A 21,106-nucleotide genomic window follows, 5' to 3' on the forward strand; every position below is an offset into this window, starting at 1 on the left:
CTCTCGGATCTTAAATAGAGGAAGCGGCTGTGAGAACGGTGGTGAGAACGACGGTGATAACGGCAGAGAGATAACCGGCGATGAGAACGATGGATTAGAGAGAATCGACGGAAATCGCCTTCGAAATCGCCTTTGAGAGAAACGACTTTAGGGTTTTCTGATTTTTGATAAACAATGAAAAAAAAACACCTTATATATGGCCGGTAAATAATCCGGTTAGGTTTAAAAGTACATTGTAAAATTAAAGGTTTGGTCCGGTTTGGACGACTTACTAGTAAGTCGTCCCAGACCCTAAATTTAACCCCTAAACTAAATTGACTAAATTAACTAACTAACCACGTTATAAGCCCGTAGTTATACTTAAATAGTGTTTACTATACACAGAAATAAACACTTAGGTAAATTTTAAAGTTTTCAAAAAAACATTTATGCATTCCAAAATCTAACCCTAAGAACACATACAATACTACAACATATATTGACAAAATCTAAACCAAAGAATTTCATGACTCACTACTTTCACTCATCTATGTTGAAAACAATTAACTTTTGTTATATCTTAATTTATATCTCTTAAAACATATGTTAATTACATGATTTCAATTTTTCACTTATCAAAATATTTTTTACAAAATTTTTAAATTATTTCTAAGTAAAACTAGTCCAGATGACTTTCTAGTACGAATTACTGGAAAGTCGTCTGGGCAGACGACTTACGGGGGTTAGAAACGTAAAAAAAATTCGGTTTTTTTGTTTGTTCACAAGGGGTTGGTTGTAATTTCAATAGCTTTTTAGGTTACTTTTGCATTCGATTCAAGTTTGGGTTAACCTTTGTGTTTGAAATCAAGTTGTGAGTCATATTTGGCAATTTTTCCTTTGATATTTGCCAAATGTATATTTTATAAATATTTGCTATCCATATTGTAATTATTTATCGTATTTTCTAAATCTATAGAATAATTATGTTTTATCACTTATATTTTTTATAGGATGCACTTTTTATAATTTTAGTTTATTTATATAATACTATTAATGTTTATATGAACTCGTTAGCAAGATAAAGTCATGATAACTGTTACACGTTCACTTTTATTTTAAAGTGGTTTAGAACCCTTTTTTTTTACCAAAAATAATCAAAACAAATGACTTTATTATTGATTTAGAACTTCAATGTAAAAGAATTCAATAAAAATACAACTCAAAAGAACGGACAAAATCAATAAAAAAATCAGAATACTCTTCAAATCTCAAATTTTGGTTTCCATGTTTTAGCTTTTGGATCCCTCACATAATAACGCCCAGTGCAGCAATCTGGAAAACTGAGATTTTCTGCTTCAAGATGTAACTTGTTATTATTCTCAATCCAAACCATAAACTTGGATTTATCTTGCTCATCAAGGAGGTTGATGTAAGGTTCTTCACTATGTGGAAATGGAGTTGTATAAGTTATATTCATACCATTTGTTCGCTTTGCTTTTTGTAAAATCATTAATTTTTCTGGATCCCTGAAACATATTTCACCAAAAAAAAAAATAGATTTTGGAGATATAACAGAAATAGACAAGTAAAAATTTAATATAGAAAAGTAACTTATATCAGCTTAAAAAAATCCGGGGTTTTACCGTTTATCTTGATGTGATTCTAAGTAGGTCTGGGACGGATCGGGTATCCAAACAATTTTAAGATATCCGGATCTGGATCTTTATCCGGCGGATCGATAATTAGACTAGAAAGATTTACACCCAGAGGCAGTTTTAAATTTATTATAACACAATAAGTCATTTTCTTCTACCAAGACACTTTTTTCTAACTGCTTCCATCCTTCTTAAATAAATTAGTCACTTCGTAACTAACCAGCTGAGTAACCAAACTATTATATTAGCGGGAATTAATCTCCACCACACATCTCTCTTTCCACTCAATGACTCAGATTAAATCTAACACTTTTGACAAGACTTATCTCTGTTTCATTTCCTGGTCATTGGATTTGCTTTTGTACTTTAACCTTTAACGATTCAGATTTACTCAGCCACATTCATCATCTCCTTTTTTTAGTCGTATTTCTTCTAAAAATTGTAATGGACATTTCTCATCATCTCCTTTCTTCACTGGTGTCTCCACCGCTATTCTAGTCGGAGTGGGTCCAGCGCCGGCCCTGGGCCAAGCCCAATGAAACATTCGCCTTAGGCCCCCAAAATTTTTGAAAATTTTTATATGTAAATAGGCTCCCAATTTGTAAAAAAAAAATTTTAGGCCCCCAAATTTTTGAAGTCTTTACTAAATGGTCTTGGGCCTCCAAACTCGTAGAGCCGGCCCTGAGTGGGTCAGTCGTTATACCCTAGAATAAGATCAAAATTCTCTCTTTCTATTGATCAATCTAAGCAAAGTGAGTGATTTCTTATTTGTTTTGGGTCAGCAATGAATCTACTCCACATCAATCATCAATAACATAGCTTTCTGTTTCGGATCCAACCCCCACCTTCGTCGACTTCTCAAATTATCACCATATTCCTCCACCACTTTCCATCCTTCTGACGCAATAAAGTCAGATTCATCATCCTCCTTTTTATTTTTCACGGTTCTTCTGTAAATTCAAGAGTAAATTCATGGAAACCCTACACCAGTCATCAATAACATACCTTTCTGTTTCGGATCCAACCCTCAGCTGAAATCCTTGCCTCCGTCTCGTCTCTGTCTCGTCCTTGTCTTTTTCTCGTCGCCGCCTTCACCGCCTCTGTCTCTCTGCCTTCGTCTCGTCGCCACCTTCATCGCCTCTGTCTCACCGCCTTCATCTCCTCCATCTCGCCGCTTATTCTAGGCCTATGTTTTAACTTATGTAAATGTATGTTCAAAATTTATTCAGTGTACAAGTAAAACGATGTACACATAAGCTTTTGTGGATTAATGTACATGTGCCAGTCAAAATTAAGTGTACACGTTGACTTTATCAAAGTAGTTTGTAAACACTACTCTTATAAAAAAATGCAACTCTCAGCTGGATCATGTTTAAAAGATAACAATTATGAAAGGTGCAAGTGTAAATATTTATAAACCGACATACATATGGCTCCTACATAGGGCTAATACAGTCTACATGTGGATTTTGTAGTCTCGTGTACATATGTATAGTGCAACAAATGTGTACACAATGCACATGTAACTAATCAACAAATTTTATAATCAGTGTACATGTAACTACTGTACACGTGGATACTTACGATAAAGTTTACATGTGCACACTTTTAAACTCATTTTTTATGTACATTAAATTCATATGCTGTCCAAAGTTATGATGTTAACATGACCATTAAATCTACATATATATGGCCATTTTGTAGGGTTAAAAGTTTGTTTTAGGTTTAAGGGGGTATAATTTAGTTTATTGGGGTTTATGGGTTATTGCAAGAGGGTATAATGTTTTTGTGAATGTTTACAATTAAGTTATATGTATATTATAATGTTTGATTTCTCGTTTTTCCTGATCGTCTAAGTTCTCGTGTTCACATGTATGTATAATATAATGTAGTTTGTAAACACTACTCTTATAAAAAAAGATATTCTCAGATGAATCACGTTTAAAAGATAACAATTATGAAAGGTGCAAGTGTAAATATTTATAAACCAACATACATATGCCTCCTACATATGGCTAATACAGTGTACATGTGGATTTTGTGGCTTTGTGGCTTTGTGTACATATGTATAATGCAGCAAATGTGTACACGATGCGCATTGCTGCATGCAACTGATCAAAAAATTTATTAATCAGTGTACATGTATATATATATTTAGTAACAAGTGTACACGTGTATATTTACGATAACATGTACATGTAACTCATCAAGAAATTTTGTAATCAGTATACGTGTATATATATTTAGTAATAAGTGTACACGTGGATATTTACGATAATGTGTACATGTGTTCAATGTTAACCCGATTTTTGCATGTACATTAATTTCATATACGTGTACATTTAAGTGAATGTGTACAATTAATATGAGTGACAATTTTGTAATAATTTCATCTTCTTCATATTAGGGTTTCCAGGGTTTCCTGCAAATAGATCTCAGAGCCGTCATTGATTCTTTATCATGGAATCTTCATTTATTTGCGTTTTACTTTTATAACTTACAACTATAGTATAAATTAACCGATTAGAACCAAAGACCAAGCAAAAAACAAGTTTTGATTTTCGAGTTTTGGAAGATTATATCCAAAACGCCATAGTTCTTCTCTGCCAAACATTTACCCGCCGATTCCTTAATCGTCTACGCCGTTATGCCGTCATCACCCGGTGGTCATTCGTCGGCTTGGTTGAAATTCCGGTTGTCCGAAAGCTTCTTCGTCTTCTTCTCTCCCATGGCCGTAACTTTTTTTTGTAGGAGCTTATTAACCAATTAACAAAATTTACGAGCCCCATGTTATTTATCTATCAAATCTAACTTTATCTCAAGTCCACCAAGTCATCACCGATATTTTTCAAAATTAAAATCTAACTATCAAATCTAAGTAACCTAACCATCATAAATTGTAGTTTTACTGTAATACTCATCTCTAGTTTTTCAACCACCAAAAACTGCCTTGGTAGCACAATCTGCTCTTGGGTGTAATAAAAACACGTAAACTGTCTTTTTGTGTTAATAACTCATTTTACTATCCTTCTAAAAATTGTAATATCCGGCGGATATCCGGATCCGGATTTGGATCATTAAAATAAATAAAAAATAATATTAATATATATAAAATATTAAAAATAATTTAAAAATAAAAAATATATAATGTTTTTAGTTATTTCTATGTATAATATTACAAAATTTACATATATATAATATTATAAAAATGAAAATATATTAAATAAAATTAATTTTTATATATAGATATTACTATTTTTGAAATAGTTATTAATAGAACTTACGGATCCGGATATCCGGACTAAAAAATTGAGATATCCGGATCCGGATCCGGCTTTGACGGATCCAACATTTTACTATCCGGATCCGGATTCGACCTCTCCGGATATCCAGATTTTCGGATTGGATTTGGATCGAATCCGGATCTCGGATAAAAGTCTCAGGCCTAGTTCTAAGAATTGAAAAGTGAATTTAATGTTTAATGTAGTAAAACTATAATAAGAATGGAATACCTTTTTGTTTGCTGGCCATTCGTATTTGGATGTATTCATAGAACAGGGTGCACGAACACTTTAGCTATTTTTATTAGTTTGATTAATCTGTTGAATAAGTTTTTTTTTTGTCTGCGAGACAAAGAGGTATCCGTATATGTAGTTGTAACTTGTAATGAGTGCAGACATTATTAGGGTTGAAAGTTTTCCCTGTTAGGTTAACGATGAAAGTCTGACTTATTTTGGTTGATTCGTTTAAGTTGTTTGGCGAAGTATTTTACTAAATTCTTGTTTTAATGGCCGTTCTTTTTTTTGTAAAATTGTTTTAATTGTAGTTAATGTTTTTATAATATATATAAAAATAAAAAAAATTGACCTATTATATTATAACAATTTTTTTTCAAACTACTCATATAAATGACACGTCAGCAGAAATCATTAAAGTTATTTCTCAATTAATATATAAGAAGATTATGGGTTAACCGCACTATACGCGGAGCTATTTTGATTTCAAATGTTAACTATATAATTATTATTTTGGACGTTGTATTCTGAATTGTATGTTTGTGTAAATACATGAGTGATTTTTATTTATGGTTTGCATAATAGAAAGTTTTCATATTTTTAATTTAAAATATTGTATCGTAATGTTGATGTGAGCATTTTTGTGATATTTGAATTTTGTTGTTGTTTGTATGCTTAGCCTAAGTGATATTGGTGCGTAACCATTTATTTTTTCTAGAAATAAAAAATAATGACACAAGGAATAACATATATCAAAACGTATATGAATATACATATTGTATATCTACACATATATCCTAATTTTTTTTGTTTTTATATCAAATAGTAATATTACAACAGATGTTGAATGTAATATTTCTATTTCTTATATTTTATATTTACTTATCATTTATTTTACTATACATTTTCAGATAGTTATTTAATGTAGTTTTCTATTTCTTATATTGTATATATAATTATTATTTATTTTTCTTATATTGTATATTTACTTATCTAATATTATGATAGATGTTAAATGTAGCCTTTATATTTCTTATATTGTTTATTTACTTATTATTTATTTTACTATTGTATGTGTATATTTCTTATATTGCATATTTACATATAAAAATATGGGATTTTCGCAAATATGACTCAAAACTTGAAGTCAAACACAAAACTAACCCGTGTTTTTTTTTGGAACTTTGACTTGCTTCTTTCACCCCAAATTCAGATTATTCACGAAAATGCCATCACTTTTTTTTTTTTGAAAATGCATATTTGACTCAATCACCCTCGTCTTCCTCGAGTATTCACAATATTGCTATTGCCATCAATACACAAACAACCATGAACAACCAATTTGAAGCTCTTAATGCACCTAAAAATCGATTTACACTATTTCTTTCTCAATTCTTATGAACCAAAAACAACATCTCTTTACTTTCTCTCCATATTAATAAAAAAAACCCAAGATTTTGATTCTATAATTTTTATGGTTCATAGAGCCATTGAAGGTTACGATTCTTGGTGGATAACTTTTGTTTGAGATTCTGGGTGTTTGGAGAAGACTTTTGTGTTCTAAACAAGTTATCTCACTGGTTGAAATTATGAAATTAGTTTTTCTCAGATCTGTTCGTTTAGACGACTTCCGGGTAAGTCGTCTGGCTGTAGACGACTTACATGGAAGTCTTCTGGTCAATGCAAAGGTTAATTTTGCAATTGACTTTTAAATGTGTTTTTCTAGACGACTTAAATAGAAGTCGTCCATCTTTGTTTATGAAAAAAAAAATCGAGACGACTTCCATGTAAGTCGTCTAAGGTAAACGGGTTAGTTTTGCATTTGACCGGATTGTGTCAGAAATTTGACTTTTCCTGGACGACTTACATGTAAGTCGTCCAGTAGAAAATTAAAAAAAAATCAATATTTTGTTATACCTAGACGACCTCCATGTAAGTCGTCTCAGGTTAGTTTTGCAATTGAAAAATAAAACAAAAAAGAATTATTTTTGTCAAGACGATTTACACGGAAGTCGTCCATCAGACGACTTCCACGAAAGTCGTCCATGATTTTATTCCGAGATTCTGGTCAAACCTTGCTTATCTTGGACGACTTCCATGTAAGTCGTCGGACGGACGACTTCCGTGTAAGTCGTCAAGAAATAATAATTTTTTTTGTTTTATTTTTCAATTGCAAAACTAACCTGAGACGACTTACATGGAAGTCGTCTAGGTATAATAAAATATTGATTTTTTAATTTTCTACTGGACGACTTCCATGTAAGTCGTTTAGGAAAAATCAAATTTCTGACATAATCCGGTGAAATGCAAAACTAACCTATTTTTCCTAGAAGACTTACATGGATGTCGTCTTGATTTTTTTTTAACAAACAAATATGAACGACTTCCATGTAAGTCGTCTAGGTTAAAAATCAATTGCAAAACTAACCTAAATGGACGACTTCCTAGAAGTCTACCAGACGACCTCCGTGGAAGTCGTCTGCGTCAATGTTTAATAAACATTCATTTTCTCTAAAACTATAAAGACTTTTTAATTTTGTTTGTTAATTCATCTATATTAGTCAATATTGGGGCTACTGAATGAAATTTATAACTTAATTGGTGATATTTATAAGGATACTAACATTCATGCTTAGTAAAGTTTCTAGCTAATTAAGAAGGCTTCCGTGGAAGTCTTCTACGTTAGTTTTTGTAAATTTGTTAAGTAACTTTAAGATATGTTTATTTAATTTTCAAAAGTGTTAAGTAACTTCAAGAATATCAAGTAACATAGTTCAATGTGTCTTCTCAGATCATAAGATATATTTTTTACTTATGTATCTAATGAAAATATTCTAGCTCGCTTGAATGGATGTGGAAGAAGTTGTTGATGTGGAAGAAGTTGTTGAAGTTAAGTCCATTGGCAATGCAGCTCGCGAGAATGGATGTTAATAGTGGCTCGACTGCATCTTTCTGGTTTGATAGATGGTCGTCTCTGGGGACATTAATAGAGTTAACTGGTGAGAGGGAGACTGCAGGGGTATTCCTATTAACAGTACAGTGGAGAGTGCAATACAGCTATATCGGCCAAAGAGACATCGAGTTACTATCCTGCAGCTGATAGATCAAGAAGTTCTGTCGCTGAAAAACAGAGGGCTAACAACGCAGGATGATGTGTGCACTTGGAAGCGAGAAAATGGGGAGTTCAATGAGGGTTTCTCCACGTCGCAAACTTGGGACATTATTAGAGAAAAGTCGCCGAAGGTCACCTGGTCCAAAGGAATTTGGTTTACTGGGGCCACCCCAAAGTTTTCTTTTCTCATCTGGGTTGCTATCCATAATAGACTAGCAATAGGTGATAGGATTCTTCGTTGGAATCCTCAGGCTATGACTACTTGTTGGCTTTGTAAAGCGGCTTTTGAAACAAGAGACCATTTGTTTTTTGAGTGTGATTACTCTAAAGAAGTGTGGTTGGAGACTATAAAGAACTTAGCAGGTTGCAGACGTATTTATGAGTGGTCAGACGTAATATGGGCAGTGGTTAATGGTCTTCATGGAAGGATTTTAACGTTCTTGCTTCGTTATTGCTTCCAAACTGTGGCGTATGCAGTATGGAGTGAAATAAACTTGAGAAGAATACGTGATCCTTCTCTGCCTGCTTCTTGTCTAATAGCCAGATTAGATAAGTTGATCAGAAATAGGATTACCTCATTGAGAAGAAGAAAGGGAGGAAAATTTGAAAAAGCAATGGAGGTGTGGTTTGATAGGAGTTAAAGGAGTCAATCCAGCTTTGTATAGAGTTTACAGAATTTTCTACTTTGTATAGAAAGGGGGCAAGTTCAATTCTGTAATAAGGTTTTTTTGATTGGAATAAAATTTAAAATTCTTTCAAAAAAAAAAAAAGTTCTTGCTTTGAACTTATATAATGTTTTATCTTTTATGAATTTGACTAAGTTTTCTTGAGAATTTTTCTCCCTTAGTTGTAATAAATTTGATTAATTTTTTGTGTTATTGTGTTTTGCTATTGATGTTGTATTAATAACTTCAATTATGTCAAGTAATTTTGGCAAGATAATGTCGTGAAAAATGAACAAATTTACCAAACTTTTGTATGAATATCTCTTCAAATTTACAAAAAAAGTCACAACTAAAGGAGTACACATGCAAATCACAAAACAGACCACAAACAAAACTATTATAGATCATTCCTCTACAAAGACAAGCTTAGACTCCACTTGATATGGAAGAAGGCCCGTCAGAAGACTTCCGAGAAGACTTCCCATAAGTCTTCCAAAGTTTGATCCAGATCTGAAAAACATGTATATCAAACCCAGATCTGTAAAACCCGCATATCATATCAAAAAACGTTCAAATGACTTAAAACAAAGAAAATAAGTGGAAAATTAGATAGACATACTTTTATAGAACACACAAAGTACATATCCAAGTGGAAGATGAGAACCATCTGATTAAAACCTGCAACAAAAAGATAGATTAGTGAGAAAGACATGAGACAAAAATGAAAAATTCATATAAAGTTTAGTGTTTTCAAGTCAAAAAGATTAAAGTGGGTTTGAAGAGTTTTAGTTTGGGAAAAAAAATATGAATTTTATGCAACAGGAGGTTATCAAATGAAGAAAAATCAACATATGAACTTACCAAAATGCTCAGATCTATTATGAAAGGGAGACATGAGAGAAGACTCCATCAGAAGACTTCCTGGAAGTCGTCTGAAAGTCTTCTAGCCTAGAAGTCTTCCAGATCTGAAAAACCTGCATATCCAAATCCAGATCTGAAAAATCCGCATCTCCAAAAACGTTCAAATGACTTAAAAACATAGAAAATAAGTGGAATATTAGATAGATCTACCATTATAGAATACACAAAAATATATATCTGAAATTATTAAATATACCTTTAAATGAGTGGAAGATGAGAACCATGTGATGAAAAACCTGTAAAACAAGATAAACTAGTGAGAAAGACATGAGACAAAAACAATAATTGATATAAAGTTTGGTGTTTATAAGTTCAAAGAGATTAGAGAGAGGTTGGAGAAATTTAGAATGAGGAACATACCATTTTTGTTGCAGCCATTTGAGAGGAGGAAAGATAATGTGTAAATGTATTTTTATATATGGAGATAAAAATTCCAATAAGGTTAAACATTTTCGATCAGAAGACTTATTAGACGAATTACTTGTAAGTCGCCCAGAAGACTTCAATTTATTTTAAGCGGGAAACTAAAATATTTTTAGCGGAAAACTAAAATATTTTTAGCGGAAAACTAAAATATTTTTAACAGGAGCTAAAAGACTTCCCAGACGACTTACATGTTAGTCGTCTAGACCCTAAACATAACCTCTAAACTAAATTAACTAACTAAACACTTCATAAAATCAAATTAAACTTAAAAAGTGTTTAGTATACACAGAAATAATCATATGTAGATAGAAATTTAATTTTTCAAAAAAAATATTTAAGCTTTTCAAAATTTAACCCTAAGAATACATACAATAATACAACATATGTTGCCAAACCATAGACCAAAGAATATCATGATTCACTATTTTCACTCATCTATGTTGAAAACAATTCAATTTTATTATACCTTAATTTATATCACTTAAAACTGTTTATAATTACATGATTTTAATTTTTCGCTTATCAAAATATTTTTCACAAAATTTATAAATTATTTTTAAGATCAACTATACCAGACGTCGTCCAGAAGACTTAACAGAATCTCAGAAGACTCAGAAGACTTAGCGGGGATATATTCGTAAAAATGAATTCTGTTTTTTTGTTTGGTCACAAAGGGTTGGCTGTAATTTCACAAGGCTTGGGGTTAGTTTTAGATTTGATTCAAGTTTGGGTATACTTTTGCAATCAAAATCAAGTTTTGAGTCATATTTGGTAAATCCACCTAAAAATATTTAGAAACAATAAAAATATATACCTATATTATAATACTATATATTTTTCTGATAGATGTTTAATGTATTTTTTGTATATAAAAGTAAGAAAATTAGAATAAATAATTTAGGCTTCTAAATTATTGAAATTTTTATTTAAATCATTTAAATATCCTAAAATCTCAGTGCCGGCCTTTATCATTTTTTAGGATTTTCCAAGATATGAAACTCACATTTTGACAAAAAGATATATGAATAGCGAACATGAGAGGTGACGTAGATTCTTACCTTGAGAGTTTTGGCAGAGATGAACATATTCTTTGCACCGGAGATCCGAAAGAGAAAATCACGGATCATATTCCTACTGGTTTGATCATTTTGATTCTTGAATTCAGTGAATCCACATTCAGAGTGACAAGGGACACCAAACGATTCATAATGAAACTTTCAGCGGCGTTGTGATTACGAATCCGGAGACACTCAAGCCTGGGAGCATCAACTGCAACAGCTTCGTCATAATCAGCACTCGAGCCAGGAAGCGTGAAGCTCAAGAGAGACGGAGAGTAGACACGCAAAACTATTGGATTTCCATAGTCTGATGATATCTTGTCGAGAGTCAAGCTTTCGAGAACCGGGCAACCGGAGATTAGCTTCTCGAAAAGGTTCGAGATAGTTTGATAACTTTGAGACAAGGCAAAGTAACATCATCATCAGGTTCAGGCAAGGCTGCATTAGAGAGCATTAAAGAGACCAACCTCTCGCATGTGTTGACTGACGAAGGCATCTTCAGAAACAAACGTGGATACGTTGAACTCTCCTGTCGACAGCCGTGTTGATCCACCGTTTGAAGTTGGCACCGCCGGGGTTGTTTTTCTTGATCCAATGGTAGATCAACGAGAATTTTCGCAAGCACAAATCTGTGTTGAAACGCAGAAAGGTGACGCTGAAACTCACGGGAGCGTTGTAGTCGCGACCAAAATCGCTACTGTCCAAATCGAAATTCGGGACGGACCTCCAGACGGTTCTCCATCTGGGAGATAGCACGCTGGTCGTAACGACATCCTTGGTCCGGAGATTCGACAGAATCTGAAACAGCAAGGGATCTGGTAAGCTCGTCAGCCTACTTCCCCCTGGCGTAGATTGAACGCGTCTCACTCCCATGTTGATCTTACTCTCCACCAACCATCAAGGAATAGGCGTCTCTCTCTCTCTCTCACACAGATATTTGAGTAGAGAACGGGCCATATATATGATATGTTAGTGGGACCATATCTACTACGCGTGTATATTGGGCTATAAGTTTTGTTCATTCGTTCAATATTCCTGATGCCTTTTCTTAGAAGCAACGTAAGCAGTAAACTAGATTTCTAATAAAGGGACCCCAAGAACACAGACATTACTCCTCTCTGTGTTTTATTCATCAACCATTTCTAATAAAGCTACAGACTCGAAATAATCATGAATTCATCATAGAATGTAAACATAAATAATATGACTGAAGTACCAACAATTTGATTCTTGTGAAGGAAAAAGAGTGTCTTGTATGTAGTACTAAAAACCTTATTAAATAAAGCAAAAGCAGGGATAATCTTTTATCCACAGGGAGATATTAAGATATATCACATATGATGTTCTTCGCCCATCAGCAGATTAGAGCAGAGACAGACTAGAACCTGCAAAGAAAAGAAAACAATATTATAGTCTGGACAAATGGAAATCATTTGAATGGGTTTTGTGGGGGATAAAAACTATTCTAACTGGTCCTCCGAATTCAGAGGCTTGATAAAATCTATTTCAATAGGTTACTCACACAATTCCAAACTTGCCATTTCTTGATACACCTACAAAAATATTCCCTGTAACCGTCTGCATTGTCGCAACTAAACTTAGCCAAGAACAGACTGGCAAGTAGGGCTCTCCGAAAAAACAAAAGCATCAGGGAGAAGTAATAGATTAAACTCTACAATAACCATAACGTTAAGGAGACAATGCACTATCTTTTTTTAACCCAGAGTTCGACCTCTAAATATATTCCAGCTAAAAGTCCAACATCTCCTCCTCGCAGATGTCATCATATTCTTTCTCAACTAATCAATCAAAATGCTTGGAATCTTACTCCACTGAACGAAAGATACTTCAAAATCTACCGCAAAGAAGAGCGGAAAGAAGCAACATTCATTTTGCCAAAAATATCGTAAAGAGAGTTATTTAACTTAATTGTTAGTTAGGGGGTTGGTGTCGTAGTTGCGTTGAAGTAGGTTCCGGCAACTAGACGATCGAAGTTGCGATTTTTTAAGCGGGCAACGAAGGTGAAGAGTGTTATCTCAATGGATCAGCTGAAAGCTCTGTCGCACTCTGAGCTTCACAAGAACAAAAGTGGGCAGCAAACATGGTAAAGTCTCTTCCTTTTTCTCTCTCTTTTTTTTTGTTTGATGCTTGACTTTGTTGTTAACGTAAAAATCTGATGTATTCTTCTTACCATCGAAATCTGTTTCTCACCTTTGGTTGTCTCTCTCTACTTATTTTGTGCAGAAACTTGTGAGAGCACTTGGGGTGTTTGCAGGAGGTATTTGGTGATATCTCATGGCTGTCTGAAGAAAGAACATTTCATCGTTTTTCTATTTCTTAAGTTTATGCCCTCTCCATAGAATTTGATGGTGTTTTATGATTCCACCATTGTGAAGCAGATATCTCAGTTCAAGATTTGCTTACAGAAATAATTTTTACAAGTGAGACGACCGCTATTAGCTGGTAAGCCTGTAATCATGGACATATTAATACAAACACAGTGGCAGTAACTTTTAATTTTCCAGCAGTTAAATTTTTAAACAGTCCAGTTAAAAATCTTTATCTACATTTAGTCAATTACAATTGTAAATTTAGACTATGATTAATCCCAGTTTATTCTGCTAAGATACTGTTCTTAGGTTTTCTTAGATTTTAACTAAAAAAAACTAAGAACAGTCTCTTAGATAAAAAATATAAGACCATTTCTAATGGGAGTTCTCACCATTGAAATTCTTAATATATGTATTATGTATATATATACTATATATGTATAAATAATTGTGTGGTTCACAATTAACGTGGAACTCCTCTTCTTAACGATTCTTAAAATCCTCTTTTAAGAACCTTTACCTATGAGTTTCACAAAAATTATATATTCCACAATTACTTATGCATATATAATATATACATATATTTGATCAAAAAAAAATATATATACATATATAATTATATATTCCACAATTACTTATGCATATATAATATATACATATATTTGATCAAAAAAATATATATATATCTATACATATATATATATATACATAACACATACTTCTTCCGTTTCTTAATGATAGACTTTTTAGAAAAAAAAGTTTGTTTCAGAAAGATGTGTTTTTTTGTGTTTTCTACTTAAAAATTGTAAACTTCAAGAAAATTAATTGACTTTATTGAATTACTATTGGTTAAAAGTTATTGAAAATTGAAAATTACAGAAAACAATACATTTATTATGATAGTTTAACGTTTTTTCTTAAGGTAATAAAAAGTATATCTTTGTAAAACAAGGGAGTGAGAGTATATTATATATTAAGAACCCCTGTGAGCTAAGAAAAACATGTCAAAACCGTGAGCTAAGAACCGAGGTTAATCAAAGTGTTTTTTCTTCGTAAGGCCCTACAAGCTCTCGCCGGCATCGTACCGTCGCACAACTTGGAAGCTCAAGAAGCTCGTTTCGTCTCTCTTACGATGAGCACCTCCTCACAGTTTCCTCCTCCCGCTTCTCCATCTCCAGCGAGTTTATCGTCATCATCGTCGATGAGGCTATGGAGACCAGCTGCTCAGCGTAATCTTAGGAACCAGTGGTCAAAGCTCTCAACTTTTTGGCAACAGTGGCTCGCCGCTAGTTCCGGCGGAAAGTCTCACGCCACTTCGCTCGTCAATCCCAAACGTGTGAACCCCTCCCTAATAACTCTTATTTCATTTTGAATTGTGATTTGATGAGTTGATTTATATAGAAAGATGAATGCTTTAACGATGAAGTTTGGTGCGTTGAGTGACATGGATGGTTGGTTGGTATGAAGGAGAAGACTTTGAAGAAGCTGTTTAAGCAACAGGTGAAAGTTCTGAAGTTTAACACTCTTTTGTCTTTCTATTCTCTGTGTTTTTACTTCACATATTGAGTCTTTGTATGTACTTCAGAGTTCGTATCGGATCAAGCTTCTATCTTCGTACAAGGAAATGAATGGTGAGTGTGTGTGTGCACCTGACTATCTTATATTCTTGTGAATTTGGAATCTATAAACTAAACTAATCTGTGGTAAAAAAACTACAGGTAGGTGTTGTTGTTGAGATGGTGAATGTGAGTAGTACATCTCTGACATGTTATATGAAGCCGAATAGAGTAGCGGGTCGATTACACAGTTCTCTGGCTCAGATGATGCTGGAGACTGCGGTGGCATCCCTGTATTTAATTTTTTTGAATTTCTCTGCTTTTGGTAAGATCATTAAACAAAAGCTAGTTATTGATTTTTTTTTTTTTTTTTTTTTTTTTCTGTTTATTAGTCTCTGAAGTTTGGTATTTGCAATGTCAATATGATCACAGAGAAGTTGGCTGAGGAGCTTGTGGAGATGTTCAAACGCTAAGTAATTCTAAAGGTAGGTTTACTCTCCTCCTAACTCATTCCGTATATAATCTTTAGGCTCTTAATTAGCTTCTGCCATAATATCATACTATGAATAGAGATTACTTGTAATGGAACTGGTCTCTTTAAGCTGTGAAGTTCCTCAACCAGACAAGTTCAGTTGGTCAGCGGAGCGGAGCTTTACCATGGGGAGTTTGCTGATCTCTCCAAATGTTCTTTATATTCCATGGAAGTGTATGTGAGCCAATTCTCCCCAGCCTGAGAGAAGATAATCTCGGTATTTCTTCTACTTTGCATACCAACCAGCCAACCTCAGAAATTTTGCAGGTATGTGGGGGATGTTTTGACACAGGAAAAAGCTTCTGTTAGAATTTATCTTACAAGATCTTTTTTGGCTATGCAGATTTACTTGACAGCTTGGCTTGCAGAGATAAACATTGACACTCATAGGTAAATATTCACAGCTTGACTGACCACTGTCATTCTCGAATTCCACTCTTCTGATGTGCCTGTGTTGAATATTTGTTGCAGGATGGATGAGATATTAGCAATGGTCGGGGAAGAAATTAGACTCACCTTCTAAAGTTTGAAAGCCGTCTGATTAAGGTTCTGTGACTTTAAAGCTCGACTGCTTCTACAAAGCTCTAAGTGACTTAAGAGACGGAGGAAGAGATTTTTAGAATCTTAGGCTTTGTTGAAATTATATTGCTATGTTTTGTTTACTGGAAGCCATAGGTTGTATGTAATCTTATGAGATTTCTGTTATGAGAATTTTTTCTTTACCAAGTATACAAAAGATTCTGACTTGCAATAATTATCATGATCACGAATACATTAATGATTAATTCTACATGTCTAGTAGGAAATCTCCGGCTTCTTGACAATAGATGCCTTCACAGTTCTCAGAATCCTGACCAACTACTAACTCATACCCACCCAAAAAATCGAGACATTGGATGCACGAGATACGTATGAATGGGGACTATTGGCCAAAAACAGAATAATAAGATGGATTCATCAACAGTTAGAGCGAGAGACATTGTACCCTGTCTGGAATATTCCGAGGCATTGGAGCTATAGTAACATGTCTTTGTGGGTTTAACCTAAGTGAACTCACGGTCCGGTTCGTAGATGATGATGTTGGGTGGAACTTCGCAAAACGATTGATCACTGCAAACTTCTCTACATCCTGGACTTCCAGGATCAAGTCAGCAATTGTTGATCCATTCTGTAGTCTGCAAAAGAAAAAAAAAACAGATGTTCATGAGATCAAGTCGCCAAAACGAGTACCCATTAAGAACTAAAATCAATTACTAGAGAGAGATAGGCATGGTCTTTATCAAAAAAAAAAAAAAAAAAAAAAAAGGCATGGTCTTTTACTCTGCAAAGTTAGTTTCTAGTTTCTGTGACCTGCTAATGAAATCTTCAGCAGCTTTGGAGATGTACTGGTCACTGATTGTTTCAGTTTTCCTTCTCTCAGACACCCTACACAAGAGTGGATAAGTTTGTGTCAAAACATAACCTCAAACTCTCCAGCATTTCAAGGATAACTGTGCATATCCTTACGGGTTTGATTTGTTCTGGGGCAAAAGGCATTCGTTCCTATCAGTAAAAGTGGAGCTACATGCATCTCCTAGTGCACCTCTTGCAGCAGTATATGCAACAAACTCATAGTTTGAGCTAGAAATCAAAGATATTACCCTAGCAGGAGGCGGGCGAAATAGTTGTTGCATGAGGTGTGTTGAATATATAAGCCTTCTCTTTGATCTGATTGGTGGGCCATCCTCAAGTAAATTCCCAAATTCCACCTGTGAGAACATAAGCCATCAACGTAATCAACAACATTGGATGGACAAAGAGGCAGGCGAGAAAGTATGTAATGAGGAAACTAACCTTTTCAGCAAATTGATTAGTTGCTCTGGCCCAATCAACCTCGGCCTCACTGTAAAGAGTATAGTAGATTAATACGGTAATCTATATGAAAGATTAAAAATCAATATTAGTGCTCATAAGCCACACACCAGAGAGTCTTAAGCCTCTGGGAACCATGCATGACTTCTTTATTCCAAGATAGAAGCTCTGATGTGGCTGTTTTGCGCTTCTTTGGTTTATCAACCTTCAGAAGTGTATCAGTTGCACCATGAGGCAATGACTCAGATGAGGGAATCTCCGCGGAGCCTGACATTTGCTGCATATTAAACTGCTTTGGAGATTGAACATTATGTGAGCCATCAGCCGAACTCCCAACATTAGAAGATTTTTCTCCTATCTTCAAGGGGGTGAATCTTCCTGTATCATTCATGGGTTGAACCAGTCCGTTCTTGAAAGTTCCATATTGATTATACCAGGATGGAGCCATCTGAGGACTGATTTGTTGTTGATGATCTGCTCCAGCCGAGGCAGAATGATTCTTATTGGACAAACTCTGAGAAACAGTGTGGCCGAAAGGTAGCAAGTGGTTCGCTGATTCCTTGTGATTCAATCCATCTCTCAGTAAACCAGCAGATCTTAAAGGTGACCGTTGCTCCTCTTTGGAAGCTACCTTTTGAAGATGAACAGAACTATCCTCGACTCTCTTCACAGTCATCTTGGGTGCGTCAGCCTCCCCATTTTCAGCCATAAGCTCATCGTGACGCATATTATCTTTCGGAAGGTTGTTTGAAGGAAAAGAGCGATCAAAGATTTGATGATTGCTCTGCACCATTCTGGAGAACATCGAAGCAACATCAGATGTTTGTTTCGCACCCATATCTTTACCTTGCAACTCATGCATATTCATCGTGCCCCTTCCACTTAATGACGTGTCTCCTCCATTTTGAGAGGATAATTGATTTCTCTTCTCCTGCTTTGAGAAGCTGTCTTCTACATGGCTATTGGTAACTGGATGCGGCCGTAATATATCTGGCTGAGGCTTAGATAGCTGGTTCCAAAACCGATGTTGCGGTGCTGAAATACCGGCTCGTGAGTCAGACCTCATACCAGAAGAGGAACTCTGCTGAGGCGAACTGAATCCAACCTGAGGCTGAGGAGCAGACAGCATAGGAAACCCTTCAGCTGAATCTCCTTTGTTGTTGTGGGTTGTAGGATTTAGCAGGGAAGGTGTTTGTGCTGAATAGTCGTCACTGCTTTGATCTCTTTCTTTCACTTGAAGGGTTGACAACTCAGAGGATGAACTGACTAAATGGTTAGAAGTTAATTGTCGAGTATCAACAGGCATCGGTTGATTTTGGCGATACCCTTTGGAATATGGGAAACCAGATGCACTGTTGCTTTCTCCTTGATAAGTGGATTGCTGTGGAAAAGATTGATTAGATGCCCATGGAGTAAACCTTGATTGACTTGTTGGTCCTTTTTCAGGGACAGCAATATGAAGTGAATTCAATGGCTGCAAAGAATTCATAGAAAACTGCACATTATCAGGTGAGGGAGCTGGTTGAGATGGCGGAGCCAGCTGTAAACTAAACCCCTGAGAAGCAGATGACTGACTATGACGAAATTGACCACCATTTTCTGCAGAATGCTCCTCCGGCTGGTCCACCTTGTGAAGAAGCTCAAGCATAGTCTGCCTGCACAGGAAAAAAAGGTTCAGAAAGGCAATTGCAAGCAAATAGTCAATGACTACAGTAAGAAAATACATCCCCAATGAAAATTTGTGAAAACAGTACTCTGCTAGTTAGTTGACAAACTAAACCTTTTCAACCCAAAGGAAAAGTACCTTGACGCATTCTTCACTTGATTACACATATCAACGCTTCTGTCGGCTGAAGCAGATGTAGTAGGTGAATTTTCTGATCCTATGCCTTGTAAAACATGTCCCTGCCATAATGAAGCCAAAAAGAATGTTCAGAGGGATTCAGATTTACTAGAACAACGCCAAAAACCAATGGATAAAAATTTACCCTGTCAATTTGCATGTTCATAGGTGGCTGACTAAGAGACTTTGGCTGCCCAAAATAGCCTTGATTTCCTGCAGAAACCTGCTCCAGTGTGGGTGGCAAATGGGCAACTTTTTCTCGATAAGGCTCATCAGTGACACCAGTATTACCCATGGGATGATAGTGAAAGTTGCGACTAATCTGACTGCCATCTCTATAATTCACTTGAGGGGTAGCTTTCTCCACAGAGTTATTACCCAAATGCTGTTGGTTTTCCTGGACATCCCTAGAAGCAGTTGACTTGTTTTCCGCAGTGGTAATGCCAAATCCATAGTTTGCCTTCATTTGTAGATTTTGGGTGAAGTGATTCTTCTGTTCAACAGGAGCAACTAAGTTTGGATTAGAAGCAGCCTTCCAAATACCAAATCTATCTTCAATACCCTCATTCGTTTGAATAGAGCCCGAATCACTCTGGAGTCTCTCACTTGGTGCATTTGAAGCCTTGACGCCAAGATTCTGGACCCTGTCACCAAAGCCTGCGTCATTACTGGATGTTTCTGCTACAGCAGATAGCATAAGAGCACTCCAACCCCCACCTTTCAAAGAGGGGCATGCATCATTAAGGTCAGAACTACTGGACATCAGGTTTCCTGTCAAGCTCATATCAGTCTCGTTTCCAAATGCTTCCCGCAAATTGTCATCCGAACCAAACAAAATCTTTTCTTCTGTTGGATCTAAGGCTGTCGACTTCTGTGACCCAGAAACATTTCCAGGCGCTTTTATATATGATTTTTCTGGTGGACCAGAACCCTTCATCTGATCGAGTTTCTCCTGCGCTGAAACGTTTCTCTCGCGTGGATCATCTTGCTGGAAACATTCAAAATTTGGGCTATCATTTGAACCTGGAGCTGAAGTATTTGAGAACATCGCTCTCTCCTGGTATGTGGATCTAGGTAGCATAAAACTATCAGGCTGATTGGTGAGAGTGGAACCATGCTCCGAAGATAACCTGTTCATCTGAACCGAAGAGAAGGAATTTTGAGGTGCATTTGCCCCACCAAGAGGCATGCTGTACAAGGAAGGTTCAAACTGTAAGTTCGCCTGTCCGTGCTCAGCGCCAAGCCCACTGGACATCCAGTGTGTATTTCCTGCCACAAGATCAGGCTGCCAACCATTACTAGACGCATCCTGAAGAGGGATGCCATTAATCAAAAGGTGTGACTGATTATCACTTGAGCGATTTCCATTTACTGCATCTGAATTCAAAGAGTTGAGCTGCCTGGCCTCCAGGTGTTTCTTATGAAGCTGTTGTTGAAGTTGATACTCGTGCATTTGCTTAACCATAACTTGCTGCTTTAGTAGTTGCATATCATTGAAAGTCATCTGCTGCCTTGGAAACGGCTGGAGCATGCCAGGCGGCTGGCTGTTTAATTGCTGTTGACCACCAAAGAAATCATAATTAACCGGAGATTCTCCTCCCATCTCAAACCTCATAGGAGTTTTCTGAATGTCGGAAGTAAACCCTTTCGCTGATAAGTTATC

At 35.4% G+C, this 21,106-nt stretch overlaps 2 protein-coding genes and 1 pseudogene across 2 annotated transcripts in view; 1 reads left to right on the forward strand and 2 right to left on the reverse strand.

Moving 5' to 3' along the window:
- Positions 1–11,396: 11,396 nt before the first annotated feature.
- LOC106323829 (putative FBD-associated F-box protein At1g78730) lies at positions 11,397–12,204 on the reverse strand. Its single transcript, XM_013761890.1, has 2 exons — positions 11,842–12,204; positions 11,397–11,693 (listed from the first exon to the last, which is right to left on the reverse strand). Exons 1-2 carry the CDS (start codon positions 12,202–12,204, stop codon positions 11,397–11,399), a joined length of 660 nt encoding a protein of 219 aa, XP_013617344.1.
- Positions 12,205–14,670: 2,466 nt separating this feature from the next.
- On the forward strand, positions 14,671–16,444 carry LOC106324622 (annotated as a pseudogene).
- A 215-nt stretch (positions 16,445–16,659) lies between these two features.
- The window catches only part of LOC106324623, a 6,443-nt gene continuing 1,996 nt past the window's right edge, over positions 16,660–21,106 (reverse strand). Inside the window, exons 5-11 of the mRNA XM_013762563.1 lie at positions 19,589–21,106; positions 19,405–19,505; positions 17,711–19,255; positions 17,583–17,631; positions 17,256–17,497; positions 17,070–17,174; positions 16,660–16,924 (exon numbers count right to left, since the gene is read on the reverse strand). The exon at positions 19,589–21,106 is cut by the window's right edge and continues 46 nt beyond it. Of these exons, the coding sequence (XP_013618017.1) occupies positions 16,714–16,924; positions 17,070–17,174; positions 17,256–17,497; positions 17,583–17,631; positions 17,711–19,255; positions 19,405–19,505; positions 19,589–21,106 (3,771 nt within the window). The 3' untranslated portion in view covers positions 16,660–16,713. The remainder of the gene's footprint in view (positions 16,925–17,069; positions 17,175–17,255; positions 17,498–17,582; positions 17,632–17,710; positions 19,256–19,404; positions 19,506–19,588) is intronic.

This window comes from Brassica oleracea, chromosome C2 (genome assembly GCF_000695525.1).
Source record: "Brassica oleracea var. oleracea cultivar TO1000 chromosome C2, BOL, whole genome shotgun sequence".
Lineage (NCBI taxonomy): Eukaryota > Viridiplantae > Streptophyta > Magnoliopsida > Brassicales > Brassicaceae > Brassica > Brassica oleracea.

What these genes read in the sequence shown, in the direction of transcription:
- LOC106323829 (XM_013761890.1), bottom strand. Translation starts at nt 12,204, where the DNA reads ATGGGAGTGAGACGCGTTCAATCTACGCCAGGGGGAAGTAGGCTGACG. An exon ending in GGAGAGTTCAACGTATCCAC is followed by an intron (nt 11,694 to 11,841) that starts GTTTGTTTCTGA and finishes CTTTTCGAGAAG; the next exon opens with CTAATCTCCGGTTGCCCGGT.